The sequence below is a fragment of the Canis aureus genome, chromosome 6 (assembly GCF_053574225.1).
Source record: "Canis aureus isolate CA01 chromosome 6, VMU_Caureus_v.1.0, whole genome shotgun sequence".
NCBI classification, from domain to species: domain Eukaryota; kingdom Metazoa; phylum Chordata; class Mammalia; order Carnivora; family Canidae; genus Canis; species Canis aureus.
In genome coordinates, this window is record NC_135616.1 from 59,458,333 (window position 1) to 59,481,221 (window position 22,889).

At 46.1% G+C, this 22,889-nt stretch overlaps 1 protein-coding gene and 1 pseudogene across 3 annotated transcripts in view; one reads left to right on the forward strand and one right to left on the reverse strand.

Moving 5' to 3' along the window:
- LOC144316199 (quinone oxidoreductase-like protein 2) overlaps positions 1-20,508 on the reverse strand; it is a 44,395-nt gene extending 23,887 nt beyond the window's left edge. Inside the window, exon 1 of one of the 3 annotated variants that reach the window (XM_077901804.1) lies at positions 20,307-20,508. Coding sequence is in view for 2 of the 3 variants with exons in the window: in XM_077901801.1 (XP_077757927.1) it covers positions 1,507-1,740 (234 nt within the window). In the remaining variant the exon portion in view is untranslated. Of the gene's footprint in view, positions 1-1,506; positions 1,765-20,306 lie in introns of those variants that run through there. The other 2 variants (XM_077901801.1, XM_077901803.1) reach the window with 2 other exon arrangements.
- LOC144315227 (large ribosomal subunit protein eL21 pseudogene) lies at positions 18,471-19,010 on the forward strand (annotated as a pseudogene).
- Positions 20,509-22,889: the final 2,381 nt, after the last annotated feature.

Consider the following 22,889-nt stretch of genomic DNA (forward strand, 5'->3'; position numbering starts at 1 on the left):
ACAGAGCAGAGACCACACCATCCAGTGGTGTGTAGTCTTTACTGAGGCTCTGCGTCTTCACAATAGGAACAGTGGGAAGCCATTAAAGGGTTTTAAGCAGAGGGGTAACGTGACCAGCTATTTTCTAGGGATCAGCTACCATCCTGGAGGCCAGTTGTAGGTCTCAAGCTTCTGTGTTTCATGCCCATGCCGGAGCAGAGGCAGGCTTGCACAGTGTAGCCAGCACTTTTTCTAGACCCTGGAAGCCAGTGGTTCTGAAGGTCTGGTTTCCAGACCACTGGCTTCAGTGTCACCTGGGAGTTTCCCTAGCCATTCAGATTTTCAGGCGTCACCCCAATCTATGGAATCACTCCGGGGACAAAGCTCAGCAATCTGTTCTAACGAGCCCCAGGTGATTGTGACACAGGCTGAAGAGGGAGAACAGGGCCGAGAAACAGAAGAAAACGAAGGCTGAGAGAGAGAATCACTGACATTCATTTATTTGCTTACATTCCCAATTTAGTACAGAGGAAGCCATGTTGGTGAGAAGATATTTCTATGGACAAAATGCATCCATTCAGCGATGTTTTGAGTGTCTGCCATGTGCCAGGCACCGTTCCAGAGCATGAGGATTTGATGGTGAGTAAACTCACAGGGACCCAACTCTCCTGAGCTAATTCCTACGAGGCAGTGCCTGGGCAAACACCAGAACCAAGAAGCCCAGCCTTCAACCTGTGCACCCTGTGTGCGGGACACATCGGTTGCTGACATGTGTGGCGCACACAGGTCCTCAAGCCGCTCCACCTCGATTCGAGGATAATTCAAGAATGACCCTCCTTCAGCACACGAATCCCAGGAAGCAGACCGGCTGCCATCATATGCCCGCTCAAATAATACATTTCACAACAGGGTCCCTGCAAGCGAAGTGACACTTCAGGACTGAAGCTGCATGGCTCCCTCTCACCAGGGATCCCTGACACGGAGGCTCACTGCTTGCCTGGCCTTGTCAGAGGTTCTCATTCTCCATTCGAGGTGACACTGTGTCACCAGAGGGGTTACCCGGCAGGGCCAAAGTGACCTCCACATTTCACTGGAAATGGCCACGATCCTAAATAACCCCACCCCAAATCCCTGCACTACACCAAAGGAGGGCACCAGGCACATACTCAGAATTACGGGACAGATGTGACCAGACGTGACCAGACTGGTCTGGGAGAGGAGGGAGGACAGATCATTAAATGCTGACACCGAAGCGGAAGCCAAGGATGGGGTCCATTTATGTGTATTGAACCAATACCCTGCAAGTGCTTATGCAAAGTCGCGTGCGACTCAGAATTGTCTGTTTCTAAGGCAACAGCTCTGGGGCTTGGGCAAGAGGCCTGGGGGGCAAAGGAGGCCGCTGCGCTCGGGGCTCCCGGGCGCCCCCTAGCCGAGCACTCGGGAACTCCGAGCAGGACGCGGCCTGCCGGGTGGGGTGTGCGTGGCGGCCGCGGGCAGGGTGACCGCGAGCCCCGGGCCCCCCCCTACCTCGTGAGGCCGGACAGGCCGGGGGCCCACCTCCTCGACGGCCAGGGGCTGCTTGGGCTCCACGCATCGTGCGGCGCGGTAGTGACGGCCGCGGCCCGGGCCCGCGCTCCTGCAACACAGCGAGGGGCGCGTCCCTGGGGGAGCCCCGGCCGCCCTTGGGGCTCGGGGGCAGTCGGGGCCGCACCTGCGGAGCCACGCCCGAGGGAGGCGCCGGCCCCAAGCCGCCGCCGCCATGGTCCGGAGCGGGGAGTCACGCGGGGGCTGGCCCGAGGAGGCCCGGCCCCCGGGACCGCGGAAGAGCGTGCAGGAGCGCGGGGCGGGGCGGGGCGCGGGGCCGGCGGTGGCGCCCGCTGCGGGGGAGAGAAGGCAAATCAAAGGAACAGACCGGCCGGGGTGGAGCGCTCTTGACAGTTTACTAGCAACTTAGGAGACTTTTTTTTTTTTAATATTTTATTTATTTATTCATGAGAGAAACAGAGAGAGAGAGAGAGGCAGAGGGAGAAGCAGGCTCCATGCAGGGAGCCCGACGTGGGACTCGATCCCGAGACCCCAAGATCACGCCCTGGGCCGAAGGCAGGCACTAAACCGCTGAGCCACCCAGGGATCCCCCAGGAGACTTTTAAAACCAGGGTTGGTGGGGATGTCTGGGTGGCCCAGCAGTTTAGCGCCGCCTTCAGCCCGTGGTGTGATCCTGGAGACCCGGGATCGAATCCCACGTCGGGCTCCCGGTGCATGGAGCCTGCTTCTCCCTCTGCCTGTGTCTCTGCCTCTCTCTGTGTGTGTCTCTCATGAATAAATAAATAAAATCTTTAAAAAATAAATAAATAAAAATAAAACCACGGTTGGTGACAGTCAAATAGCACTTCTTGGGTCCTCTGCGCTGCGAAATCCTAAATGTTCGGGTTAAAGGCCGCAAGGACTGCATCAACACCTTACCGGAGCTCAGTTCTTCTTGTTACTAATTTTTCTCACATTTGCAGGACTATTTACACTAAAATTATTTGGTTACTAGTAATCCACGGTTGAGGGATCCCTGGGTAGCGCAGTGGTTTAGCGCCTCCCTTTGGCCCAGGGCGCGATCCTGGAGACCCGGGATCGAATCCCACGTAGGGCTCCTGGTGCATGGAGCCTGCTTCTCCCTCTGCCTATGTCTCTGCCTCTCTCTCTCTCTCTCTCTCTCTCTCTCTCTCTGTGACTATCATAAATAAATAAAGATTTTTAAAAAAATAAAAATAAATTAATCCACGGTTGAATGATCTTACACAGATCCAAAGAATACTTTCAATTAAAGGCAGGCCCAAAGCTGGTGGTTTTTATATTCCTGATGCCTCTGTTATGCCTGGTACGTAGTAGATGCTCAGTAATGGACTCAGTCACTACTTAATTCCTTGGTGAACACGTATACTCTGGAAAAACACAACCATGTGATCTGTGAAACATTATAAAACTGGGTAGATTTCTGTTGTAACAGTAACCAAATGTTTACATGTTAGCAAGGTAAAAGAAGCTCTTAATCCGAGGAGGAAGAGTAGTATATCATTTGATAGATGGCTTTTAAACACAACTTGATGTCTTTAAAAGACATCTGGTCAAAAAACATAGCCTCTCGGGTTCAAGTCCAGCTCTACCACCTATCTGTGTGGCTTTGGCATTACAACTGATGGCTGTGAGCCCCAGTTTCCTCCTCTCTACATGAAAACATGGGACAGGATAAATCCAGAATTGCCCAATTCTTTCAACCTTTTGGTAGAAAATAGCCCAAGATGGCAAATGACCTGGAAGGAATGATCAGGAGTGGAATAAAGGGAAATTAGAAAGCGAAAATGAAGTAGCAATGTACTCCTGAATTCTGGTCTAGAAGTTTGGGTAAGAGAGGAATCCAAAGGGCAACTGGTTGGCTCAGTTGGTTAAGTGTCTGCCTTCTTTCAGCTCAGGTCATGATCCCGGAGTCCTGGGACTGAGCCCTACATCGGGCTCCCTGCTCTATAAGGAGCCTGCTTCTCTGCCTCTGCTTGCACCTCCTCCTGCTTATGCTCTCTCTCTCTGTGTCAAATAAATAAATAAAATATTTTTTTAAGAAATTAAAAAGTAAGGGATGCCTGGGTGGCTCAGCAGTTGGGTGGCTGCCTTCCACTCAGGTTGTAATCCCAGGATCAAGTCTGTATCCGGCTCCTGCAAAGAGCCTGCTTCTCCCTCTGCCTATATGTCTCTGCCTCTCTATGTCTCTCATGAATAAATAAATTAATTAATCTTTTTTAAAAATAAAAAATAAAAAGGGAGAGGAAATCAAGAATCAGGTCCCCACCACAGGTGTGCAGTAGAGGTCCCTGCCAGAGAATTTGAAAAGTCATTTTAGCCCTTGACACTTTCAGGAGGGAACTCAGACCTAAGAGGAGCAAGGACTAGAGAGCAAGAAGATGAAAAAACTTTATTTCCAATGAATGCTTTGTGAACTCTTAGTCATGAAGCACATAAAATCAAACCAGGAATCAAAATGAACATTCTGGTTGCCAAATAACAGTGAGCAACAATAAACCTCAAGTTTATGAAGTGTGAAACAAGGATTGATTGTTCTGAGGATGAAATGAGTTGCTACATATGGAAAATGTTTTATAAAATATTAGGTATTTGTACAAGATATAAAGCAAGCAATTTTTAATTGAACTCCTTGAAAGTAGCAACCATTTCTTAATCTCTTTTATGTTTGAAGGGCTCTGCACATACAATACTTTTAGGCATTTAATACATGTTTATCTAACGAATTGTTAAATGAGCACTCAATTATCTCATCAATTTTCCAGATAATTGGAAGTATCTTTAAGCATCAGGTCTTTTATTTTTGATTAAGTATTTTTATGGAAATTCTTTCTATTGTGGTTTTCATAATATCCTTGTCACTCTCAGGGAGTATGAAAATCAGTGAGTTTGGGGGAAATCTATCAATACGGCATTCTACATTTCTAATGATATCTGAAAAAAATAGTAAAAGTCTCTTTAAGAAGAATCTTGGAGGGAGATGAAAGTGTCTTCACTAAATGAGGTGATTTAAGCATTTACATGCAAAACCACTTCCACATTTCCAAAGAGTTTCAAAGGTAAGTGACAAGGCATTCAATAGTAGTTGCTATAGTAGCAAAAGAAATATTTAGCCTATCCATGGATTGATCGAAGTGCTGCCACCACACTGCACTGTCTAGTTATTGTTATCATTTCTGGTTATTTTGTCTTAATTGAGGGCCAAGGGGCAGAGTGGACAGGAAAAATAAAATTGGAGCCCTGGGGAAGACTCAGGCCAAGCAGCCATATCTCAACTGATCTGTCCTCTGAAAAGAATAAGAAAGAATCCAGAGCTGCCCTGCAAACCAGTTCAAGGGGCTCCTAGGAAGTAAAAGAGTAATATATGACTCTTCCTTCTGGTACCACTCACATGAAGAGATAATATTTAACGTCCAGAAGCTGCTGGAGGGCTGAGGGTGGAGAAGCAAAGTCAGAGGTGAATACACAAGCAGCTATATTTTTACAGAACAATGGACAAATAATCTATGAGCAATATTAGCACTATACAGGATTATACCGAAAATGTAAAGGTATCCCCACCATTATAATGCTTTATCCAATAGTTTGTCAGCTCCTCGGGAATAGAGACTGTGTCCCAGTTTAGTATTGCCATTATAGATAGAAATTATTACTTTTGAGTTTAGTATTGCCATTATAGATGATAGAAATTATTACTTTCTGCCACAGTAATGTCCTCCAAGATTCCCGAGGTGTGGCAGATTAGTTTGCCTTTTCACTGAATTCCCCCAGATTGCTCTTTCTGATCGCTGCAGTTGGGGTTAACTTTTATCAACCTCAGGCATGAACCACATAGTATGTATTGACCTTCCACTCTATTCCAAAAACTGTGTAAGCTGTGCTATGTCACTTATTTGCTCCAATATTCATGGAATCATAGAATTTCAGAGCTGGGATTGATCTCAAGATAATCTAATCAAACTGCTTTACTTACAAGCCAGAAAGCTGAGGCTCAGAAAGAGACTGGCCCGAGGTCACAGTGCAGGGTTAATGGCAAGAGTAGCATTAAGATCTGGCTTTCCTGGGGTGTCTGGGTGACTCAGTCAGTTAAGCACCTGCCTTCCGCTCAGGTCATGATCTCAGAGTCCTGGAATTGGGCTCCCCGCTCAGTGGGGAGTCTGCTTCTCCCTCTCCCTCTACACCCTCTCCTCTGCTCCTGTGCACTCTCTTTCTCTCTCTCAAATAAATAAATAAAACCTTTAGAAAAAGAAAAAAAAAGGATCCAGCTTTCCTGATTTCCTGCTTGTTTCTCTTTCTACCAAGCTCTTTGGCATTCACTCAACACTAGACACCATAATAATACTATTTCACATTTTCACAGAGCTTCATAGGTTGCAAATCACTGTCACCCAGATTGGTTCATCCTGCCATTGTTAAGTGTAATAATAATTATCATTACAACTAGCGCTTATTGGTAACATTACAAACCAGTCAATAAGTGCTTTTGCATGATTTCATTAGTCCTGCAATCATCCTGCTACTGGTATACTATTATTTTCACTCTTTCATGGATCAGGAATGTAGGCTTAAGGAGGTGAAGTCAGTAACTTGCCCAAGGCCACAGTTAGGAAATGGAGCCAGTTAGGGAAGCCTCCGGATTGCCCGATGCCCGAGCCACGACACCGGTATCTGGGTACCAGCCGCCCACTGTGCCTCCCCACACATCCCCCTCCAGAGCAAACAAAGAAGCTTTTGTAGTGTACGTTTTAAAGCCATGCTTTGCTTGTGGTTTTAAGCTTAATTTTATAGGAATTTTACAGTAGTTCTAGCCTAGAAAAGAGAGGAACTCCCTGAAGGAGAGAATATAGAGACAGCAGCCTCCAGGGATGTGTGTAGTTGAGAGACAGGAGCAGGCAAGGAACACATGATTAGGAGTTACTACCCTATTCCAGGTAGCCATAAGCTTGAAAATGGATGGTTTTCATTTAGATTTGAAATATCATATGTGAGATGAAGACTGTGATTATGTGAAGTAGTTTTCACACACACACACACACACACACACACGATTTTAATGAAACAATGTGCTGACCGGGTTGCCTGGTTACCAGCCATCACTTCAGCAGGTACCAGCAGGCATTTGGGCAAAATTCCTGGCACCCTGACGGGCCAATTTGGAAGCAGTGGTGGCCCGAACAAATAGCTGCCATGGCCCCCAAAACTAATCACCAGTATTTGATGCAGGGATCTATTTTCCATCTTAAACTATAATTATGGAACCAGTTTACAAGTTCCCAAGCATTCTGGCAACTTTATGAAGCTTTTCCAACCCCTCCTCCCCGAGGGAGAACAAATTCTTCCCTTCCGTGTGTTTTCCCAGAGAATGTCGTATAAACCTGTATTAGCTTGCTAATTTCTTTATTCAGGTAGTATTTATCTGTCTTTCTATCCCAGCAGCTGAGCTGTGAGCATCATGGATAGGTCTGATGCTAGCATAGCAAAGCAAAAAGAATTGGGGCCTTGAAATCACACGTACTTATGTGTGATTCCGACTTAGCTGCTTACTTATGATGACCTTGGGAAAGTTATTTATCCTCTCTGGGCTTCCATATCCTCATATGGGAGGCAAGAACAGTAATCCCCACCTCAGGTGGTGGTTGAGAATTAAGCAAGGGAAGGGAGTACATGGCAGCACTCAGTAGATGGCAGCTCCCACTACGAAGACAGTCCCAGCCCTTGAACCTCTCACCATCTAATGGAGCGAGGCACATTTAATTAGGCATCAAAGATGCCTGTGATATGTCCTGTGACAGTGGGCTGCAAAGGGGCTGGGGCAGCACAGGGGAAGGTCAACCTACCCCAGCTGGAGAGCATCATTTCAAGAGAGCCTCCCAGAGAAAAGAAGAGGAAGAAATCAGCAGACAGAAGGCACAGCTAAACAAGTCCCAAGCAAAGGCGCACAGGAGAGAGAATGTGGCATGTTCAAGACACTGTAAATGGTCAGCTATGACTAAAATTATGGCTTGAGCTAGAGAATGTGGAGAGACCAAGCTGGCATATAGGTTTCCAGCTTCACCACTTCTCAGCTGTATATCCTCCTCCAAGCATCTTCTTTCTGAGTCTCAGTTTCTCCATTTGTAAAGTGATTGTGATTACTATTCTATGTAAAGTGCCTGGCACAGAATATACATTTTTAAAAAGATTTTATTTATTTATTCAAGAGAGACATCGAAGGAGAGGCAGAAACAGGCAGAGGAAGAAGCAGGCTCCCTGTGGGGAGCCGGATGTGGGACCAATCCCAGGACCCTGGAATCATTATCTGAGCCAAAGGCAGACGCTCAACCACTGAGCCCCCCAGGTGCCCCTACATTTTTTAAAAAGTAGCAAGTAGGGATCCCTGGGTGGCTCAGCGGTTTAGCACCTGCCTTTGGCCCAGGGCGCGATCCTAGAGTCCCAAGATCGAGTCCCAGGTTGGGCTCCTGGCATAGAGCCTGCTTCTCCCTCCTCCTGTGTCTCCTCTGCCTCTCTCTCTATGTCTATCATAAATAAATAAGTTAATTAATTAATTAATCAATCTTAAAAAAAGTAGCAAGTATTACTTATCTCTGTTTATCTAGGATGGGCTTGGTTAGGACACACTCATAGGACACACTCATTTTGATTGAATCGATGAAAGGATGAATGATTGGGTGAATTCATTCACTTTACACATATTTAATAGATACCATCCATGTGCCAGACACTGTTCTAGTCACTGGGGATACAGCAGTGAGCATAACATACAAAAAATCTCCGCCCTGGTGGGACTCCCAGTTCATCCATGAAGAAGGAAAAGGATGCCACTTGTGTCTGTGATGGGCCAGGCTACTTCAGAGTCCTGATGACCCAGGTAGCTCCGGGGTTATCTATCCGATGAAAAGCCGATCAACTGACAAAGCAAGTTTCCAAGAGGTCTGGACGTGAGCCCCACCTCTTAACAATAAGAAGGCTTGAGCCCCTCCCTTAATGCTTCTCACTTATCAGCCCCCAACTTCCTGCCGTGATCCAGAGGAACTGGTGAGTTGTGTTGTTGGCAGGAAGAAATGTCGAGAAGGGCTCAGTTCATTCTTGGGTTCTCGGTCTAAAGTGGTGGCAAGAGGAAATAGGAAAGCAGCACGCACACAAAAAGGCTACCGAGAGGGAGATTGGCCTCTGAGAGCTGCCAAGTGATAAGGGAGATAAGGGAGATTTGCCCAACTCAGCAGCCTTGCGCTGCGTGGAGGTTTTATTTCAATAGCAGGATAATCATATTTCACATGTGTGTATCTCTTTACAGAAAGGGTTGGCCTGGGGGTGGATCTCATTTAATCCTCAGAAGGACTACAAGGTAGGAATTAACCCTATTTGATCCCATCTGGCTGCTTTAAATTAACTCTTCCCTCGCCACCGCCTCCCGCCCTGGGGTATAGAACCATACCAAGTTTCAGTTAGAGACCGAAACAAGGAAGACTTTCCTTCATCCCTCTTCCCTCTCCAGCTAACACTCTATTCATCTCCACGCACCGCCCCCCCCCCCCCCACCGCAGCCCCATTGCTCTTCTTCCCTTCACTCACTCTCCCCTGGGATCTTCCCCTAAGTGCCCTGAAGTTGTTCTCGGTACCATCACTACCGATGTCCATATGTCCAGTCCAATCAGTCCAATGGATGCCAGTCCGTCCACACCATCACGAGCCTCTAGCAGCATTTGGAGCCAGTCTCTGCCAGTTTCCCCCTATTGAGCCCACTCCTTCTCAGCCTTGCCCTTGCTACCAATGTTTTTTTCTACCAGCCTTCTCTCTCTACATGAACTCACTTTTCATCTTCAAAATCCTGCTGGAGGGACGCCTGGGTGGCTCAGCGGTTGAGCTGCCTTCGGCACAGGGCATGATCCTGAAGTCATGGGATTGAGTCCCACATCGGGCTCCCCACATGGAGCCTGCTTCTCCCTATGCCTGTGTCTCTGCCTCTCTCTTTCTGTGTCTCTCATGAATTAATAAATAAAATATTTTTTTAAAAAATCCTGCTGGAGCTTCCAATCCATGGGACCTCCCTAACCACAGTGTCCCCACCTCTCACCTTTTTCTTGCTCTTCTCCCCCTCCTCTTGCCTTCTTGGCCACTCTTCCATGGCTTCGGGAAAGCACGGAACATGTTGTGTTGGGACTATTTGTGTGTCCATGTTCCCCAGATTAGGAACAAGTTCAGGATGGATTCAGTGACTTCTCCATGTTTACATTCTTGGTGCCTGGCTCCGGGCCTGGCACATGAGAGATACTTGGGTTTGGAGGTGTTTTGCAAATTCTCAAGAGTCAAACAGCTAGGGAGCTCCTGGCTGGCTCAGCTGGTAAAGCATGCCACTCTTGATTTCAGGGTTATGAGTTCAAGCCCCATGTTGGGCGTGGAGCCTACTCTAAAAAAATAAAAATAATTTTAAAAAATGGAAAAGAGCCAAATATGTGATAGACCCTCGTCTTCTTACTTTAAAGGAGTCAGTCTCTCTCCCTCAGCACAGAAAAGAACCCCATTGCAAGTATTTAATCCTAAGTGCTTCAACCCCAGCAAATTATAGAAATCAATAGGCAAGATGGCAGGAAGGATTTCCTTCTTCCCCACAAACAGTGCCTTGCTACCAGGTGTGGAAGGATTGTTTGGTGTTTGTAGCTTTCCTTTTGCAAACTCCAGGATAAGAGAAGAAGGAAGAAAAAAAAAAGAAAACCACCTCCCATTTCTTCCTCCCAGTGGACAGTCACTGCCATCACTTCCTTTTGAGCCAGGAGGCAGGAAGTCTACCCTGGCTCAGGAGACTCCTGATTGGAGGGGTTAGAGAAGGACTTTGCAGCTGGGCCGGCTCTGAATAGGACCACTACCATCCTGAAATAATCCTCCAGAGGAAACTTTCATAAGGTAGCCACAGATACACCTGGAAGGAAGGAAACGCCCCTCTGCACCAGGAATAAACAAGCTTTCTAGGGAGAGGCTCTGAAATCAGACAATGTGTGCATGGCCAATTACAAGCTCAAGTTCCACCCAAATACACACAATCAAAGGCTTTATAAGGCCATCATTACAAGCACGAGGCCCTCCTGCTGTTTGGGCAACATTTTAGTGCTGCAGTGAAGCAAGATAAATGTCATCAAAGCAACAAGGTAAAGACAGACCCATTCGGCAGTGCTTTGTTTTGACCCGATGAGTCACTTCGCCTTGTCATTTCTAACCCTGGGAGGGGGAGAAGGAAATGGAGAGGAAAGAGGGGACTGTGTTGTTGTGCATGTAATTTGTTTCCCCATTTCAGACGGCTTTCTAATGAGCTTTCTCATTAAGGGCTCTGCGAGCCTATGCTTAAAGTTTTCCAGACAAGCAAATGAACAGGAGAGAAATCAGATGGTGTCAGGCCAGCACCTAATGTTTTGTTTTAAAGATAAAATAATGGGGGTGGGGGTGTGAAAGACAACATTGCTATTTTGGAGAAGAGAGATTTGAGAACTCTTGTGTCCAAGATCATTTGAAAATGAATGACACGGTTTTATCCAATTCCTCATGAAAAATACTAATGTTCATCAATTATTAGAATATTAGAGTGGATCTGTGATAGCATTTCTCTATCAACTGGTTCCCATGGAGAGTCGTAATTGTCCTGTGCTATCCTAGCCCTGGGTTCATGTTTCTGGCACGGTACTCATTACACTGCATCAGAGGTAATGTCCCCTCTAAGCCCCGACCCTGGTGGGGTCAGCACTCAGGCTTTCCTAGCTTCCTTTATATTTCCACAGCCCAACACAGTGTCCAGACACATAGGAGACACTCAATAAATGTGGTTTTACCATTTAACTGAATTCATTAGGTGCTATTAGTACATGAAAAAGCACATAAAATAATGAGACTTGAGTATTAGATTGCAAATCATCAGAGTGATTTATCACCTTTCAAAGTTCAACAAACATTTTAATGTGCTAACAATCCCTAATTAAAGCAGCAGCCTTTAATTGGGAAATTATTAAGCAGGAGGAAATACTGATGGGGACTCAGATACAATTTTTCAAAAAATAGTCTACTGGGGGGCGCCTGGGTGGTTCAATCAGTGAAATGTTTGCTTTGGCCCAGGTCATGATCCCAGGGTCCTGGGACCAAGGCCTGAGTCCAGCTCCCTGCTCAGCGGAGAACCTGCTTCTCCCTCTCCCCCTACTCCTCCCCCTGCTTGTGCTGGCTTATGCACTTTCTCTCTCTCTCTCTCTCTCTCTTCTCTCTCTCTTAAATCAATAAAATCTTTTTTTAATCAATAAAATCTTTATAAAAAATTGTCTACTGGATTTCTGAGCATCAATTAGCTCTTTTTACAATGGAGAAAAGGATGAGGTTGTTGCTTTATCTTTCTAGCATATTGGCTTAACAGGACAGAACACACAAAAGTAAATTCTAGCAGTTGCCTATGCTTGAACCAGTTGTCCAGCAATCCTTCTCTCTGCTTGTATGGCATAAGGAATACCTCACTTGTGTTGATTCCAGGGACTTTCACAAATATACGGGAACAGTCAAACATAGAGTTGGCCCTGGAACATGTGCTCAATAGAAACCAGGTGCCCATGGCCAGCAAAGGCACAAGAAGAAAAGAGGGGCGTCCTTTCTCTTGATTGGAGAATAGACATCAAGAGAAAGTAACAGTCCTTTTTAAAACATTTACTCAATGGTCCAGCTAAAAATGCTGCTTGCTGCTCTTGTGTGTCCCAGACCGTACTTTATACCAGACCTAGGCCACCTCTGAGTCTCTCTCTTTCTCACTGAGGTCCACACTTGACCTGTGAGCAAGGATCACGGGATCCATCCCTATAAGCAAAAAAATGACATTGGGTGTCCTCAGACTGCATATCTGGAACATTTTCTCTAATGGGCATCACCTAGTTGATATTTCGCAGTGTGATCTGAAGACTGTGCATCAGATCCTTAAAAATGCTGATTAAGAGGATCGGTCTCCCCGATGGCTTGGCATCCTGGTGTCTCTAGTGTTATCAGCTCCCACCATGATTCTGCTTCCTGCTGAAGTTCAAGAGCCTCTGGTCCTGGCTGCTGACCTAGTGGTGCCTTGGATCGCTAGAGGGCACCCTGGAACAACATTTTTCCCAGGCTGTGGGCTCTCAGCTTCTGCCAACCGACCAGGGCTGCACATAGTTCTGGGTTACAATTTCCAAGCCCATCCTGGAAGCACAGTTTCCTTTAAGAAACTTTTCCCAATTGCCACATCACCAAATACATTGACCATGCATTTCCACGGCGGGACTGTAACAAACACAACATGTAAAGAAAAATGCGACTTCAAGTCATCCTATGTTTACTCATTAAATATTTAAAATTGGGCAGCCCGGGGGAGGGGGGGGGGTGAGGGAAGCTCAGCAGTTTAGCACCGCCTTCAGCCCAGGGTGGCGTGATCCTGGAGACCCAGGATCAAATCCCACGTCGGACTCCCTGCATGGAGCCTGCTTCTCCCTCTGCCTGTGTCTCTGCCTCTCTCTCTGTCTGTGTCTCTCGTGAATAAATAAATAAAATATAAAAATAAATAAATATTTAAAATTGTGTACCACACTGGGTACTAAAGAAGGGATTGATAAAAGAAGACATTCTTTCTACTCTCGAGAAAAATGTGGGAAAGATAAGGCATACATATGAAATCACTTAAGATATAACTAATATTAAATTAATTTTCAGGGACGCCTGGGTGGCTCAGCGGTTGAGCACCTGCCTTTGGCTCAGGGTGTGATCCCGGAGTCCCGGAATCGAGTCCCATATCGGGCTCCCTGCATGGAGCCTGCTTCTCTCTCTGCCTGTGTCTCTGCCTCTCTCTCCATCTCTCATGAATAATAAAATCTTTTTTAAAAATTAATTAACTAATTTTCAAATTAAAAAATATATAACCAATAACTAACTCTGAGACAAGTGTCAGTCTAGACACAAACAAATTGCTCCATGAGGGGCCCTAAGCTGACTGGGATAACTGGGGAAAACCAAGAATCTTTGGGAAGGAATTGAGGAAAAGGTGGGATGAGAAAGAAGGAAGAAGGGAGGGCAGGCCAGCTCAACTGCACCATGTCTGTCTAATTCAGGGCCTTTCCTTGTGTCTCAGCAGGGACTTAACTCAAATAAACATGGTAAATGCAAACATGGGAAGGACCACTGGACCTTCTGTTGTCATACTGGCATAATGCCCATGTGTTCAACAAACACTTGTAGAGCACTACCGTGTGCCAGGCACTGGCCGTGCCCTGGGAAAACAACGGTGGGCAAGACAGATGACTTCGTGCTGCCTTCGGGTGTTTACAATCCAGTTAGGAGAGACAGACAAACGTGTAATTACAAAGTAGTGTGTAAGTAATCAGTTAAGTAGGAGGTCTGTGGAAGCTCATAGAGAAACCTCATCCAGAGTGGGGGGGCGGGGGGGTGAAGGACGGCTCCCCTGGGGTAGAAATGTTCAATACAAGTTTGCAAAAACTTGCCGATGAGTTAGGAGCAGCAAGAAGAGGCGTGTTTGGAAGTTGGGGAAGAGAGGAAGCAGACCACATTTGAGGAACTGAAAGAAATTCAGTGGAACTGGTGGAGTGGTGGGGTAAGGGGGCGGGGTGAGGTGGGGCACAGGGCAAGCAGGGCCAGCTCCCGTAGAGCCTTGTAAATCCTCTTGGGACATCCCTCAGGGTTACCCTAAGGACTCTGGGGAGCAATTGAAAGGTTGTGAGCAGGCTTAGTGCTGTGACCAGCTCTGCCTCTGCCAGCCAGGGTCAGGGCTACCTCAGTATATTAATAAGCCAGCAAAGCCGGAGGTATCCGCCTCTTTCTTCAATTGGAACTTTCTCGTTTCCTTCCTCCATCCTCAATCACCGGCTTCCCAGGAAACGCTTTAAACACAGAGGTCTCTTTTTAAGTGGGCCTCACATGCCAGCTGACAAAGGAGGCAGAAAAGCCCCAGAGATGTGGCTGTCACAAACCCAACGGTCCCTCTGGCGTGCACTAGGATCCTCACAAAAGGCAATTTCTGGCAAAGAGGGGAGGGGGCAGGGCCACCCCTGGATGGAGAGGAGGAGCCACCTGAACCCCTTGCCCCTAGGTTGGAGGCCCTCAGCACCACCACCAAACCAGTTCAAGGCAATCCAGAGGGGAAGCTACAGACCTGTGAACTGATGCACAAAACTGACAGGAACAGTCCAAAGAGAGGCCTTATCTAGCCGGGTAACTGCTGTTTTATTGCTCTTATTACTGACTTACTTTCACTTGGCCCACACATCAAACCGCAGGCTTCTGAATCAGGCCTCCCATCCTTATCTACCTGGTAGCCGAGAGGCAGGTGAAGGCAATAAACCCACAGGCCCAAAAGAAGCAGAATACTAATGCAGCTGATTGAGCCTTCCAATTAAAGCCGAGCTCCACGACTCCACGACTGTTTGCCTAGAGCTTCATCAGAGAGGCACTCCTTTTCTTTGCTACAAGCTCCACCCTCGGCAGGTCCCAGGCGCCCTGAGCCCTCTCCTCATGTCCTAAAATGGAGGCCTTGTGGAGAACAGGCCTTCGAGTAACACAGTTCCTCAATTCCGGCCTCCGCGGAGACAGCAGGCCTCATGCCCAGTTTCCTTTGCTTCAGAGCAAGGAAGGGTCTATGTGCAGCGCCTGGAGCCTTGGGCACAAAAATAGAATATTTGAGCGTTTCGATTTTCCTTTCCTGACAGTGGACACGCTCAGGAAGAGGCACTTCAACGAGATTGTTTTTTTTTTTTTTTTCTGTGTTTTTCAAAAAACACATTCAATGGGAAGGAGCAAAGTTGTGGAGAGAAGACTTGTCAGCCTTATCCTTTTCCTTCCCCAGACAGGCTCAGGTGAGGCGGACCTTCCCCCTTCACTGCCTTCTCTGCTGCCACCCTCTTCCTCTCCCGCCCCCTAGCTTCCAGACTCTTTGCACGGCCCCCCACTAAGTCCTATAAGCACCCCCTCACTTAGGTTGTTGGGCTCATAACTGAGACTTCCCACACAGTGATACGAAGAGACATATGATTCAAGCATCCCCATTCCAGAAATATTATTATAGTCTCAGGAAAAAAATAGGGGCCTGCTCAATGTCTGTCACCTGAAATAAACTCCCTGTTCCTTCCCTATTGCTCCTGCAGATGCTCGGTTCTAAAGATCAGTCCCGTTTATTTGGCCACCCTCGAGGCTCCTAACCCCAGCTAGTGGCTGAGGGAGAGGGAGGAGGGAAGGGGCCCTCTGAAGTTGGTCACCTCAGGGTATGTGGAGCACATGCCTGTCACGTGGATGTAAAATGTGCCGCTAACCTCTGCGGCTCCCTAGAGAATCCACAGTTTGTGTCTCTTTGCAGAGCTCAGAACAGCCTGTATGTTCTCCTCTCTCTGTTGTGTGCCTGGCGCTTCCCCAATGAGATATCTCCTGGAAAAGCTTTTCCGGTGAGGGGTGGGGAGCTTTTGTTCTCTGGGAAATGTGGTGCCGCTAATTAAGAGCATTGTCCCAGGACGGGGGAGGTTCTAGAGACTGCTTCCAACTGGGGGTGAGTGCTGCTCTGCTGTCTCTAACCACTGTTGGGATGTTCTTGATCTTTCTGCCCAGCGGCGGAGCTAACCGTTCTGAGGGGAGATTGTGACACAGCCCAATAAAATAAAAATAGATCTGTGAAGTGCGATCTCTCTCTTTTTTCTTAACATTTTCTCTGTGGTAAATGGAGATTCTATTACTAACTCATTTCAGAGAAGGACTCTCCAACAGTTTGGCTTTTGACCCCTACCTACCTCATAGGAGCTGGAGGTCACAGGACTAATGACATATTCTGTTTCACCCCCATTTCTCATGTAACAACACAGAGGCCTGCAGCTAAAGTGAAATTTCTAGCAGCTATTTAAAAAAAAGTTTTAATTGAAATATAGTTAACTCCAGCAACTATTTTTGATTTAGCTGTTGGTTGTCAGCATAGAAGTAGTTCAACAACTCTGAGTTCTTGATTTGAAAACCGGGAGTAGCATATTTTATGGTATCCTACCCTGCACTGCAAAGTTTAAAAATATCACATAAGCTCTGATTGTCCTCACAGTGGCAAATACAATTAGGATCAAACTCTGTGGAGGCAGCACTCTGCAAGGTAGATCACATTCCTGGTTTGCTCTCTCAGGATTTGAGAATCTTCATACATTAAGTACTACAAATATTTATTAAGCATTTACTATGTACGAAGTAGTGTTTTGAGTGCTTGGGCTGTACTAGGAAACAAACAGATTCCTGCCCTCGTGGGGCTTATTGATATTCTCCCTAGAGAAGGTAATAAACAAAATACAATAAATAGATTATGTGATATATTGAAAGGTGATAAGTGCTTTGGGAGAAAAAAACTGGATCAGAGTAAAGAGCACTGGGGAGAGTTGGGGTGAGGGGCTGTGATAGGGTGGCCACGGTATTCAGAAGCTGGCCATTGAGAAGGTGATTGTTGGACAACTCAGAGGAGGTGATAGAGTTAGCCCTGTGGATGTCTATGGAAGAGAGGAGAGCCAGTGCAAAGGACCTGAAGTGAGACCATGCCTAGAACAGCAGAGGCCACCGTGGCTAAAGTAGGATAGTATAGGAGGAGAGGGCAGACAAGTGGCAGGTTCTAGGTCCAAAGAGCCCCAAATGCCATGCTAAATTGATTTTGCCTTTTACTCTGAATGAAAGGAGGAGTAAACCACAGGAAGTTTTTGAGGCAAGGAATGAAATGTTAGGCTTAACATTTTAACAGATTCACCCTGGCTGCTATATAGGAATAAAAGACTATATCAGAGGGATGTCTGGGTGGTTCCGTGGTTGAGTGTCTGCCTTAGGCTCAGGGTGTGGTCCCAGAGTCCAGGGATCAAGTTCAGCATCAGGCTCTCCTGGAGGAGCCTGCTTCTCCCTCTTCTGTGTCTCTCATAAATAAATAAAAATCTTTAAAAAAAAAAAAAAAAACACTATATTAGTGGGACCCCTGGATGGCTCAGTTAGTTGGTTAAACATCTGCCTTCGGCTCAGGTCATGATTCCCTGCTCCCCCCTCCCAACCCCCACCCCCTTCCTGGGATAGAACCTGCTCCCTGCTCAGTGGGGAGTCTGATTCTCCCTCTTCCTCTGACCCCACCCCCTTCATGTTCTCTCTCTCTCAAATAAATAAATAAACAATCTTTTTTTAGAAAAAGACTATATTAGAGTATCAGCAAAAGTGATGAGCCCTAAGTATAGAAATATATATTTTTTTTTCTCTGAATATATTTTGAAAGTAGAGACAAGATTTGCTGATAGATGGGACATGGGGTATGAGAATAAAAGTTAAGTCAAGGATGACGCCAAGGCCTGTGGCCTAAGCAGCTGGCAGAAGGAACTAAGCATTACCTGAGAAAGGAAAGGCTTTACCAGGGTTACCGGGGGCCCATTTGATGTAAATAACATTTTCTGTGGTTCTCCTCCAAGCGTGCTCATCACAATCACATGGTGGCAACTTCGCCAATTATACTTACCCCAAGCCCCAAAGATTCAACCTTAGTAGATTTGGAGTGAGGTCCAAGAGTCTATATTTGATGTACACTTTGAGAATCACAGAATTGTAAAGTAGTATTTGGTGCCAGGATGCCCAGGTGGCTCAATGGTTGGGTGCCTGCCTTCAGCCCAGGGCCTGATCCTGGAGACCCCGGAATCGAGTCCCGCATCGGGCTCCCTGCATGGAGCCGCTTCTCCCTCTGCCTGTGTCTCTACCTCTCTCTCTGTGTGTCTCTAATGAATGAATAAATAAAATCTTAAAAATAATAATAATATTTGCTGCAGTTCTGCATTTAATTTGGAACTTCAGAATAAACAAGTAAAAGGGTTCATAGACCATTTTCTCATTGGCTGGGATGAACTAGGTACCACAGGTCGGTCCTTCCTTTTAAAATTTATTCAGGATGACTTCCTTTCGGCCGGAACCACCATCTTCCAGTAATTCGCCAAAATGACCAACACAAAGGGAAAGAGGAGAGGTACCTGCTGTATGTTCTCTAGGCCTTTTAGAAAACATGGAGTTGTTCCTTTGGCCACATACATGCAAATCTATAAGAAAGGTGATATTGTGGACATCAAGGGAATGGGCACTGTTCAAAAAGGAATGCCCCACAAATGTTACCATGGCAAAACTGGAAGAGTCTACAATGTTACTCAGCATGCTGTTGGCATTGTTGTAAACAAACAAGTTAAGGGCAAGATTCTTGCCAAGAAAATTAATGTCCACATTGAGCATATTAAACACTCAAAGAGCTGAGATAGCTTCCTGAAGCGTGTGAAGGAAAATGATCAGAAAAAGAAGGAAGCCAAAGAGAAAGGTACTTGGGTCCAACTGAAGCACCAGCCTGCCCCACTCAGAGAAGCACACTTTGTGAGAACCAACGGAAAGGAGCCTGAACTGCTGGGACCCATTCCCTATGAATTCATGGCATGATAACTGTAAAGAAAATAAAAGACCTCAGGATTGTTAAAATATATATATATATATTCAGGATGAACTACATAGAGTTTATGAAACAGTTAAAGCTTAAGCACAGAAAAATGATAAATGATATGGGATGAAGACCAGGTCCAGCTCCAATCTCTGTCACTAGAGAATTGGTTATGGGACAGTTGTGTCTTGAGTAGGTTCCTCTGATGCTCTCCTCATGGGGGATATATAAACAGGAAGCCAAGCACCATCCATCCTGCAGTGACCATGAGGAGACACAGGAAGGTAAGCCTCCAGTGTGGCAAAAAAAAACTGGAAGGCAAAAAGTATCTCCAGGGAGGTTTAAGGGATGATTAATAAGGGGCATTTTAATTGCACTACTGGGCATCTACCCCAAAGATACAGATGTAGTGAAACAATGGAACACCTGCACCCCGATGTTCATAGCAGCAACGTCCATAATAGCCAAACTGTGGAAGGAGCCACGATGTGTTTTGACAGATGAATGGATAAAGAAGATGTGATACACACACGCACACACACACACACACAATGGACTATTACTCAGCCATCAGAAAGGACGAACACCTACCATTTGCTTCAACATGGATGGAACTGGTGGGTATTATGCTGAGTAAAATAAGTCAATCAGGGAAGTCAATGGTCTCACTTATATGAGGAATATAACAAATAGTGAAAGGGACTCTAAGGGAAAGGAGGGAGACTGGGGAAAACTGGAGAGGAAGACAAATCATGAGAGATTCCTAACTCTGGGAAACAAACAGAGTTGCAGAAGGGGAGGAGGATGGGGGGATGAGGTGACTGGGTGGTGGGCACTAAGGAGGGCACATGATGAGATGTGCACTGGGTGTTCTACTATATGTTGGCAAATTGAATTTAAATAAAACATTTTTAAAAAATAAAGGGGCATTTTGATATCGTCCGTCCCCTCAGGCACTATCTATAAACACTAATGGCAAAGGTTACAGATCCCAGTTTCTAGATTTAAAAACTGGGGACTCAGGCGGCCAAGTTCACATGCTTACACTTAACCAACAATCCAATGATAAACTGGGCCTCCAAGCGACAAATCAAAGGCCAGCTTTGCAGGTTCCCAGGGCTGTCAGCCTTTCCTCGTCATAATCGGTTCCACCAAGAGTTGGAATCCCTCAATGAAAGGAAAAGTTGCATAATGAAGCAGCATTCAACGGGGACCTTCTATTCAGCCTGACGCCCAGTCCTCCTGGATCATTTTCTCCAGCTCTTTATTCCTGTGCGGTGGGGGTGGGAACACTGGAGACAAAACGGCAGCTACTTACTCAATTTTGCTGCTCCCAGCGTGTCTGACTCACACCTGCTGACAGGAATGAGGCTCAGCGTCTTCATTCCCCGCGGAGCTGGAGGTGGATTTTAACTTGCCCTTGCCTTCCCCCAGGAAGACTGTCAGCTCGGTTCTGGTTTCAAAACAAAAAAACAAAAACAAAAGGAAAGAAACAAAGCGACTCCACAAACCTTTATTACTCAGCAGGTCACTAGAGGCGGAGAGGGAGCAGCTCGGTCCTTAGTCTCACGTGGAGGAACCAGTGCTGGCAGTTGAAAGGCCACCTTTTGACTTGTAAAACAGCAGCTAAATTGGCCACAGAGGCGCTTTCTTATGCAACGAGGAATGAGGGGCTCCCCTTTCTGTATTCAACTTTCACGCTGAAAATATTCTTTTCACTGGGGGGAATGTCCATTTGGTGACATTTATTGCGGAGGACTGCTCATCGTTGGGTGCAATTGAGCATTCATTTGACCTGAAAAATAATGCTCACGTCCGAGCAGAGTACAGAACAAATGACTGTGACTCGCTATTCTTAGCGCCAGTAAGCTGCGATTGCGGGTTGCTACTTTGTTTTCCCATCAGTGCAGATAGGCTGGTACTTAGGCTTAGCGGGCCCCCCCGCCCCAGACAGTCTGGAGGACTCCCAGCCGCTGCTAAGACGGCTGGCCCAGGAGTTAGGGCTGCGCAGGTCGGTCTTGCAGAGAGCAGAGGTGCCCGTCACGTGCGGATGAAACTCCTAACCTGGTTTTCCTTAGTATGTTGCTCTAGGACACTAAGACCATTTGGCAAAGGGGCACTGCCTGTGGGATCTGTTCAGATTTAGCCGATCCTGGAAACTAACTTTCTCTGGATCCAGGACTCAGGTAATTTCCCCACTGCATTGGAATATTTGACCTTTACTTGCACACTCATTAAGTGGCTAGTGATTGTGCTTTTTTGCCTCTCTCCTAGAGTTGCTTTGGGATATTGAGAAGGGGGGCACAATTCAAGAGCAAATTGCTCTGATTAATCGTATATTTATAGTTCAGTCTATCAAGGTCATTTCCCTAGATGCTAGCCTTTCTTTATGAAGACAGAAATACTGTGTCAGTGTCTGTCTATCCCTAGGAGAGGCGGGAGGCCAATGAGGAAGGCAAGCAGTTATGAGTGGGATGAATATTTATTTATTTACATGTATGTGTATATTTGACAGCTTGGTGCCACACGTGTATCTGGTTCGGCTTTTTCTCACTCTGAAACTTCTCATAGGTCACCTCAGCTCCCCTCAGCTAGACTATTTTTTGGGGAAACAAACCTACCCCATTAAACAATTTTATTCTCTTTCTGTCTCACCCCTGACCGAACTAAGCATCTGGTGGCACTACTTTTTAAAAATTGACTTTTATGGGCACTTGGGTGGCTCAGTTGGTTAAGCGTCTGCCTTCAGCTCAGGTCATAATCTCAGGGTCCTGAAATCATGCCCCACTTTGGGCTCCCTGCTCAGTGGGGAGTCTGCTTCTCCCTCTCCCTCTCCCTCTCTCTCTCTGATCCGCCCCACCCACTCTAGCTAGTGCTCTCTCTCTCACTCCCTCAAATAAATAAATAAAATATTTAAATAAATAAAAATAAAAATCGACTTCAAAATCACACAAGCTTGTGATGCTTGAGAACTAAAGCCTACTTCTATGACTCTGAAAGGAAAGACACCCACAGAACACAGCCCTCTCCTTGAGGGAGATTACAGGTGTCTATGACACTCTGAGAATGGAGGGCCTAGGAGACTTAAATTACTGGAAAACAAGTTAAAACAGTTACCTTCATGTTTCCTTGTTTTAACAGGCACATTTATGTAAAGAAGACATTACCTCAGAATCAGTCATGCCGCCTTCAGGAACCTTGAGGTGTCCTGTTCGATTCCAACATCCCTTCTCAAGGGAGTATAATTCCCTGAGTGCTTGGGTAGAAATAGAATGACCTCATTTCCAAAAAGCTCCAAGAGACCAGCGACCATATCAGTGTACTTTTTATGCATAGTGCTTAGAGTAATGTATTTAATATTTACTTTGGGGTTAGCCTTAAGAATTTTGGTGACAAGTTTAGATACAAACATTTCCTTCATCTATTCACTTCATACATGTTTAGTAGCTCTATAGAACTAAATGTTATCGTACCTGCCTTCAAAAGTAACAACAGCCTTCTTTTTGAATGCTTGCTGTGTGCCAGGCACCATTTGAAATATTTTAGTAACTTTTCTTATTCAGTCTTGTTTATAACAGTTCCATAAGATAGATCTTATTATGACCTCCAGGTCAGATGACAAAACTGAGGCACAAGTTAGCCAGTTGTCTAACATCCTAAAACTAGGAGGTTGCAGAGTCTAAGTTGGAATTCAGGCAGTCTTGCTCCAGAGCCTGAATTCTGAACCATTGTACTTGACTGCCATGGCCTCAAGTGCCTTGGGTCCAAAGAGAAAAAACAGACAATGTACTATGATTGAAAGAAGTGTAAGTATTTGATATATTGATCCAGGCTACTTAGGACCATGACATGCATTTTTCAGCCAAATTCCCAGCTTTGTTATGAGTCTAAAAACCATGCC